We start from the raw sequence: 9,763 nt of genomic DNA, 5'->3' as shown, positions 1-9,763 counted from the left end.
ACAGTACTTGATCTTAATGAACATACTAAACCATTAAAGTTATACGGAAACTGGTTCAATTATAAAAATTGTTGATTTGTGAGATTTTGCTTTTAGAAAATACTCCAGGTTAACGTGTTGGTTCGTTTTCAATTATTTGTAATAAATCTACTCGGAATACTTCTAATCACTCATAAATTAATTTGTTTATTACACAGGCCTACAAAAAATTTTTTTGTTTGGTGCATCAAATGTTAGAACTGATTCTTATAGTATTTTTTGCGCTGATTTCAAATCTGCAAACCATTTTGTTGTATCAGCTCTAGTTTTTGAGATACAAAAAAGTTGCCGAAACCAGGTCCATTCGAGGTCGTCACGGAAAAGAACTTTTCACAGTGTCAACTAATGTCCCAACTAAGGCCGAATGGGTCTTGTAAGTTTGTATGTACGAGTAGGCATATCTCATTAAAATAACATTCTGAATTGTATTACTATTTTGTACTTTCATTTCTTATATATCCATATATATCATATCTTGAAAACTAAAGCTCATAGAAAAAACCAATGTCATTTTTGAAATCCGCTCCCCAAATATACTTAAAAACAGCATTGAAATCGTTTGCACCATTTTCTTTGTTGGCCTGTGTTATTGATTAAGTCGATTATTTACACATATCGGGCAGTTCATGTAACTTGCCTCAAGGCTAAATACCAATACCAACTAGTTTATTGGTTATTCACAAGTCACAAAGTGCCACATATTTTATTTCTCTTTATTGAATTACAATGTGTCTTTACAGAAAGGAAGACATTCAGTAATTTCGATGATATATGAAATATTAAACCTTAGATCTAAAAGGTTACCCAGTAGTAAACCTTTTCAATTTTGATATATTGAATTTAAATATTGTGATTATATGAGTGAACTTAAAAATAAAATGATCTATGAGGTAAATGAGTATGAATTGAAGTGCCACATATGTCACTAGTTTCTTTATTTTTAAGTTTTTCATCTATATTTGACATATTCAATCCAATTAAATTTGCAAAAATATTTTATCATGACCTCAAGATAATGCGTACAGTATTATTATTCGTTATTATCTTATATTAATAAAAACAGCAAACTGTTTAATGTCTTCTGAGAACACAATCTGTAACATAGACAAAGAGCTAGTACTAAGTTTCATACTTTCACTTGAATTATAATTTTTATATTTAAATTCGATTAAAATACGTATGAAAATCACAAATTAAAAAAAAAGCAAATACGAAGAATGTATAACCAGCAATATTGTATTATAAGTAAATATTGATATTAGCTAGTTAAAGTTTAGAGTGGTTAATTTGTTTCGATCACCGGGCATTTTTTTTTAATTACGATATTTATTACAACTGTTAAATAATTAACATCTAGCAATATTGATAAATAATAACATAAATTTAAATAAATAAGAATGCAAAGGATACAATTTACATGAAAATAATATCCGTAATATGATGATTTAATATAAAATAAAAGTAAATAATAATAAAAATAAAATTAATAAATAATATAAATAAAATTTCTGAATAATAAAATAATACTAGAAAAACAATAAATCACCGGGCATATTACTCTTTTGGTTTATTTCAGAAAAATTTTACGAAGAAACCCTTAGCTCGAAAATAAATTTCGAACGAGTGAAATGTTTAATATAACTTTCATTAGGTCGAGGCATTGTATTAAAAAAGCAAATAATAATATATTTTTTTACTAGCCAAAAATTGATCTTCTGGAATTAGTTTATCATCAATGTAAGGTTCCATTTTACGAAATAGGATTTTCTAATAAAAAAAAGATATTGTTGGTAGCAAACTAATGGGTCTACAGGTACTAGGACTTCTTTTGGATCTTTACATGGTTTTCGAATCATGATGGTTTTAGCAATTTTCTATAGATTAGGGTAGGATTGAAACCTAATTATACCATTAAATAATAAAGTCAAGAATCGGATAGACTTCGAATTCGAAATATTTTTTTATTTTTCTAAAAATGTATTAGCTCTCCATTTATCATTAATCACAACATTCTGAATACTGAATTAGCATGTTTACTCCTTATCAAAGTGTATGTGTATTTAGTTCGAATGCGAATTTAATAAGTGAACAACAAGTTTGTTTTTAAACACAGTTGTTAAAAATGAAGAAGTTAATATATTATATTTTAATATTTTGGAATATTAGTTTGATATTTGGCCAAAATTTTGAGCCTCCGACAGAAAAAAACAATATTGACGATGATGCTGAATTTGGTATTAGTCAGGCAGATATAAATTCAGCGACTCAAGACGATATTGAAAAACTATTCAAGCGATTGGACTTTTTGGAAAAGCACGATAAACAAAAATATGAAGCTTTGGTGAAACTTATGCGTAAAACCGAGAATGATTTGATTGGTTTGAATCGAGATTTGACAGCTTCGCAATGTGGTCAATTATTGCTGAAAAATGATTTCACAAGAGCATCTAATATGCTCAAAAGAGTTTATACGTATAATTATGACGAAGTGGTATATTTTGCATATGCCCAGAACATATCTAACTTCAACAAAATCATAGATTTTGCTAAAATGCTTCATAATGAAAAACAAGCATTGATTTTATATCAGGAGTTATTCAAATTAGCAAAAAGTGATGCAAGTATAGATGATTTGGTGAACATGGTGGAGAATATCAATAGGCATTATGCGTTACTTAATAATTGGTCAGAGTTCAGAAAACAAGTTTTGGATTTGTTGTTATCAAAGGTGAGTGCAGAAGTTAGAAACAGTTCTAAATTATTTGATAGCTGAATTATCTGAATTATTTCTAATTTTCGAATGAACCAGGTTGTCCACTTCGATCAAGAACATGCATATAGTCTTATCATAGATGTTGTGAAAAAACTTTATTATAGACTTGATCTCAACAGTTTGATTAAATTCGTTCATGGACATACCAATAAACATTTACGTATTAAAGGTTACGCCGCAATTTATGATAAAATGGTTCAAGATGGAAATTTGCAATCACAAAGTCTGTTTTATTTAGCAACTATGTACAGGATGACAAAGGACGATATAATTGATGACTCCGTCAACATCAAGCGAAAACTAAATGGTCTCATCAATAAACTTCCTGAATGTATCAAAAATGCAGCTTTAATGCAGCAGGTGTGCATAAAAAATGTAGATTCAGGAAATTATCTCAAGGTATCCGATCAGAATAAAGAAAGTAAATGGGAACTCGTAATATCACATGGCGAGACTTCATACCGCCGAACTAAGTGGAGATTTGATGTCATGCAAGACGGTTCATATGCTACAATAAAAAATTTATTTCTGAATATCAATATTGAAGATATTGGAATAAAATCGTTTTGGTTAGTCGTTTTAAGACTCACTTACCATGCCTGGACTATCCATTCTGTTGGCGACCATTGTTTTATAAAGTTATATGGAAATGATGATTATTTCTTTTTGGCAGATTATGAAGGTAGACCTTCAATTACAGTAGTATACTCTACATGGGATATTGAAAGTTGCTAGTGCACATATAATTTATACATAATATATTTGAAAGATAAAATAAATTTATTTGCTTTTTTATATCGATTATATTACACATGATAATAAAATATTAATATATTGTTAACTAATGCTATTTATAAAATTAATGCATTCTTAACGAATTGAACCACAATTCGAAATATTTTAGTAAATAATAGATTAAGATTATTTTAAGTTGTGGTAAAATATTTTTTTCAGTTCATAGTAAAATGCCTACGTCTATGTAGGCATAAAGTATAAGACGAATTTATATTTTGCAATAAAAATATAAAAAGATGCGGTGAATGAATGATGTCAACCATGAGAAAATATAAAATAAACTAGCTGCAAGTGAAATTCTGCCTTAAGGCAATTAAGGCATCGTGCCTTAAGGCAAATTGCTGGTACTTCCCGTACCAAAAATTATTTTTTTAAAAACGATTAACATTTTTGAAAAAATTTTACATCGAAAAAATAAGATTTTTGAGAAACTATAAATTGGACAAAAAATTACTTTCCTTTGAAAAAAAAATTTTGAAAAATGTTTTCTTTATTTTGACATATTTTGGAAGATCTGAACTTTCTTTCAAAGCAATCGTACTGCTTTAACTGCATAGAGACAAAATATAAAGCGCGTAAGCGCCGCGTCGCTGTCTACCGGATAAACATTGGTACGGAACCCATACGAATGTAAACAAAATTTATACTTATTGTTAAAATCTCTATAAAGTATCTGATAATTTGATGTACATATGTCTAATGATCATTTTTGACCGCCAAATGGCATTTTTTTTACTTTTTGTTAGATCTCCGAAACCGCTAGAATTGCCCTCATGAAAATTTGATAATTTTTTCATCTTGTCAATACAAGTGAAATGTTTTTTGAATTATTCAAATCGGACGCTCCGTTCTCTTAAAAACTGAGTTACCGTTTTCGGCACTTTTTGCCCCGTATCTTCGGAACGGCTAGACCTGCCTTCGCCAAAACTAATCAGCACGTCTCCTTATCAATACGAATCGAATGCTTTTTGAATTATTTAAATCGGTTGATCCGTGTTCCCGAAATCGTCGACGAAAATTTGTATCCGAACACACACACATACACGCGCACACACATGAAGTTCTTCAAACTTCAAACTTCAAACAGATTCAAATTGCTTCATCCGTGTTCCCGAAATCGTCGACGAAAATTTGTATCCGCATACACATACATACTACGCACACACACACACACACACACATACATCCATTTTTTCTAAGGTATGCCAAAATATTCAGAAACCTCTGAAACGTAAAGATACATAAAAATTTTCATTTTCGATTTTTTTGCGATTACTATAACTTACCCTACGGGAAGTTAAAAAAGCAATTGATTCCTATTGATAGGCAGATGTGCTAATTAGCTTTTGGCAAAGGCAGATCCAGGCGTTTTGGAAATACGAAGCAAAGAATGCAGAAAATAGAAATCGAGTATTTAGGAGAAAAGAGCATCCGATTTGTATGATTCAATAAACATTCAAACCATTCGTAATGATTGGGAGAAGTATTGATTAATAATTCAGATTTTAATTTTAATTCTGGCTAAAGTTCACTTATATACTTCAAATTAATAATTTCAACTTTGCAATTCAGTTTATATAATTCTTATAAATATTAGACAATGTCTTTTATTTTAAATTCGATTGATTAAGTAATTCACTTTTCTTTAAACTTATATAAGTTCCAGTATTTATAATAAACCATTTGAAAACATTTAATATTCCTCGAATTTTTATTTTGTTACGGGAAGTTTCAGCAATTTGTCTTAAGGTACGATGCCATACAAAACTAGTTTCAATATTAGTCAACTAGTTATTAGTATGGACTATGAAGCATTCTGACTAAATTAAAATTAGCGAGAATTTTGTGTCATGACCTCAAGATAAATGTGTACAGTATTATTATTCGTTATTATCTTGTATTAATAAAAATAACAAAATGTTTAATGTCTTCTGAGAACACAATCTGTAATATAGAAAGAGAGCTAGTAGTATACAACTAATAAACACTTTTTCTTGAATTTCAATTTTTGTATTTAATTTCGATTAAAAAATGTATTAAAATTACAGATTAAAAAAAAAGCAAATACAAAGTTTAACAGGTATTGATGTAGCTTATGGGTCCAATTTTTCGATCATTGGGCACATTACTATTTTAGTTTATTTCAAAAAAAAGGCGAAGAAACCTTTGCTTCAGAATAAATTTCGAACGAGTGACATTTTTAATATAACTTTCATTAAGTCGAGGCATTGTATTAAAAAAGCAAAAAATAATATATTTTTGTACTAGCCAAAAATAGATCTTCTGGAATTAGTTTATCATCAATGGTTCCATTTTACGAAATAGGATTTTCTAAAAAAAAAAATGATAATGTTAGATGCAAACTAATGGTACTAAGACTTCTTTTGGATCTGTACATGGTTTTGGAATCATGATGATTTTTGCAATTTTGTATTGATTAGAGTAGGGTTGAAACCTAATTATGCCATTAAATAATATAGTCAAGATTCGGATAGACTTCGAATTCGAGATATTTTTTCATTCTTCTAAATGTGTACTAGCTCTCTAGTTATTATTAATCACAACATTCTGAATTCTGAATTAACATGTTTACTCCTTATCAAAGTGCATGTATATTTAGTTCGAATGAGAATTCAATAAGTGAACAGCAAGTTTGCTTTTAAACACAATTGTTAAAAATGAAGAAAATAATATATTATATTTTAATATTTTGGAATATTAGTTTGATATTTGGCCAAAATTTTGAGCCTCCGACAGAAAAAAACAATATTGACGACGATGTTGAATTTGGTATTAGTCAGGCAGATATAAATTCAGCGACTCAAGACGATATTGAAAAACTATTCAAGCGATTGGATTTTTTGGAAAAGCATGATAAAAAGAAATATGATGCTTTGGTAAAACAAATTGGTAGTACCAAAAATCAATTGATTAGCATGAATCGAATATTTGTGGCGGTGCAATGTGGTCAGTTATTGCTCCAAACCGATTTCTCAAGAGCATCTGAAATGCTTAAAAAGGTTTATACGGATAATTATGACGAAGTAGTGTATTTTGCATATGCCACAAATGTAACTAACTTTAACAAAATCATAAATTTTGCTAACAAGCTTCATAATGAAAAACAAGCATTGATTTTATACCAGGAGTTATTCAAATTAGCAAAAATTGATGCAAGTATAGATGATTTAGTGAACATGGTTGTAAATATTAATAGGCATTATAGGTTACATAATAATTGGTCAGAGTTCAGAAAACAAGTTTTGGATTTGTTGTTATCAAAGGTGAGTGCAGAAGTTAGAAGCAATTCTAAATTGTTTGATAGCAAACATTCTAATTCTAGAATGAACACAGTTGTCCACTTAGATCAAGAAACTGCGTATAGTCTTATCATAGACGTTGCGAAAAAACTTTATTCTAAAACTAATCTCAACAGTTTGATTAAATTTGTTCATGAACATACCAATAAATATTTACGTGTTAAAGGTTACGCCGCAATTTATGATAAAATAGTCCAGGATGGAAATTTGCAGTCCCAAAGTTTGTTTTATTTAGGAACTATGTACAGGATGACAAAGGGCGATATAAAAGATGACTCCGACGGCATCAAACAAGAATTAGATGGACTCTTCAACAAACTTCCTGCTTGCATAAAAAATGCAGCTTTACTGTGGCAAGTGTGTATAAAAAATGTAGTATCAGGAAATTATCTCAAAGTATCTGATGAAAACAAAGAGAGCAAATGGCAAGTCTTAGTTTCACCAGGTGAGACTTCATACGATCGTGCTAAATGGAGATTTGAAGCCATGCAGAATGGTATATATGTCATGCTAAAAAATATATATTTGAACAGAAATATTAAGGAAGGCAATGAAGCCTGGATGGGTCATCGTTATTCCAAGAAAATTGAAATTAGCCTTCCGATGAATTCCGGAGATACCTGGTCCATTCATTCTACTGGTAGTAGTTGTTTTATAAAGATATATGGGCATGATAGTACATATTTGAGGGATTATGAGGGTAGTGTTATGATTTCTACAGTTGGAAATGAAAATGCTAAATGGGCTATTGAAAGTTGTTAGAGGACGGCAAGATATTGCAAATTTATAAAATAATTATTTAAACAGATTTGAGAACAGGATTTTATGAGTTTATACATACTCATGCACCCAACCGAGGGTCTACTGTGCCCAAATTTATCACTTATATTATATCTTTTTGTGAAAACATATTTGTGATGTAGTTAAAAATATATTTCAAACGTGTATATTTTGTTCAGAATTATTTTATCTAAATTAATCAGGTTTATTTTCTCTATATTCTATATTTATACAAATGTTATCTAGAATTAAATCAAGGGGTAAATTTACGTGCTAAAGTTGGTGGCGCCTCTATGGAGCGGGGAAACAATTAAAATTGAAGTTAACACACTTTAAATTGTTTTACACATAATAAAATTGTAAGCGAATACGAAATAATTTAATCTATTTTTATTTTAATATGTATCTAATAGTGCTAAATAATCTAACATCTAGTAACACAAGTGAATAGTAACATAAATATAAATAAAATAGAATACAAAATAAACACAAATTATGATTATTTAATATAAAATGAAAGCAAATAATAAAAATAAAATTAATAAATAAAATTTGTGAATAATAAAAATAATACTACAAAAACAATAAAGTGGAATAAAAAGTGTTCTTGCTTTTGCAATTATGTTTGAAATGATTTATATTTATGCTTCAGAAAAAACATTTTTAAATTTGTTTTGAACAAATTACCAACTTCGTGGGTGGTAAACTTAGAACAAATGTGCTTTGCCCTGTATTAGTGTTTTTTGCACTCAACAGAGGGTCAATTATGCTCAAATTTATAACTTTTTTTTAAAGAACTGATTATTAAATTATAAAAATCAGTTATAACGTACTCTGATCGTTATAAATTATAATGCACTCTAAACGTTTAATATTTTTTTATAATTTAAATTTATAATTTTTGTGGATATATATTTGTGATTTAGTTGAATATAGTTGATTATTTTGTTCTCATTTTATTTATTAAAATCAATCAAGCATATCTTCTTTATATTATTTATTCATATAAATCTTTATTTACGTGCTAAAGTTGCTGGCGCCTCTATGGAGTGGGGAAACAATTAAAATTGAAGTAATGGCAAAGCTTTCTCTTTTTATGAACCCACCTGAAAATTTAAAAAAGTTTGAACTCTTGAATATTTATTTTAAATATTTTGAAAAAAAAAATCTATTATATTTATAATAGGGTACTTGGTTGTGATCGTGAGTATTGGTTTGGATTCGGGGAGAAATATGAAAATTTCCTGCAATGTTAATGTTTTTATATAAATTATTCATATATATTATTCATATCTTTTATATAAAATTCTTCTGTAATGATGTATGTAAATATACACCTCCTAAACGATTATTCGGATTTTGATGAATCTTTCTGAAGTTTGTTAAGGGATTTTTTTAGGATGTATGTGATTATAAAAATATAGTAATGTTGTGGAAATAAATCGAAAAATTTGCAACGACATCGTTTGACATTGAAAATATTTGAGACATTGTTTGGCATTGAAACAAATGAAAACTGTCATCTGCCAAAAATTTTAATTTACTTATGAGTCTAGACAATATTAGAACATTTACAATAAATTCATGATTTTGAATAAGAAAAATGTAATGTCTACATTATTATTGCCGAAAAGCAGCTGAGATGTGCCAGAAATTAAAATAATACAGTCAACAGTATGTGTTTGGCAGATAAATTATATAATTTAGTTATTATATAAAAAATAAAAATTTGGAACTATTGAATTGTAGACGTGGGTACAGGAGAACGTCTGTTTGGTCATCTAGTATATATATATATATATATATATATATATATATATATATATATATACACGAATATATCGAAGGGTTCAAAGGATTTTAAACCATCACAAAAAAAATAAAACATGTATTATCAACAAATTTTAAGCGATTATGTTTTATTTTATTTTTTAAATAATTTACATTTTAACAGAAATCTATACAAAAACGTAGTTTTGCAATATTTACTTACTCTCTTATATCAATAATCATTATCATCAATTCTGTGTTTGTTTTGAGTGTGTTTGTGTTCGTG

The 9,763-nt window shown here is 28.4% G+C and overlaps 1 protein-coding gene across 1 annotated transcript; it reads left to right on the top strand.

The window, feature by feature from the left end:
- The first annotated feature begins 2,161 nt into the window (after nucleotides 1-2,161).
- LOC113377913 lies at nucleotides 2,162-3,547 on the top strand. Its single transcript, XM_026618371.1, has 2 exons — nucleotides 2,162-2,767; nucleotides 2,849-3,547. Exons 1-2 carry the CDS (start codon nucleotides 2,162-2,164, stop codon nucleotides 3,545-3,547), a joined length of 1,305 nt encoding a protein of 434 aa, XP_026474156.1.
- Nucleotides 3,548-9,763: the final 6,216 nt, after the last annotated feature.

The sequence above is a fragment of the Ctenocephalides felis genome, unplaced genomic scaffold (genome assembly GCF_003426905.1).
Source record: "Ctenocephalides felis isolate EL2017-DRISC unplaced genomic scaffold, ASM342690v1 CF-g0.4_SCAFFOLD_00845, whole genome shotgun sequence".
Lineage (NCBI taxonomy): Eukaryota > Metazoa > Arthropoda > Insecta > Siphonaptera > Pulicidae > Ctenocephalides > Ctenocephalides felis.
Note: the sequence above shows the minus strand (reverse complement) of the source record. Positions and strands in the feature narration are given on the sequence as shown.

Excerpts from the sequence above, each read along its gene's own strand:
- LOC113377913 (XM_026618371.1), top strand. The coding sequence starts at position 2,162 with ATGAAGAAGTTAATATATTATATTTTAATATTTTGGAATATTAGTTTG. Across the intron at positions 2,768-2,848 it reads TGGATTTGTTGTTATCAAAG|GTTGTCCACTTCGATCAAGA; the intron begins GTGAGTGCAGAA and ends CGAATGAACCAG.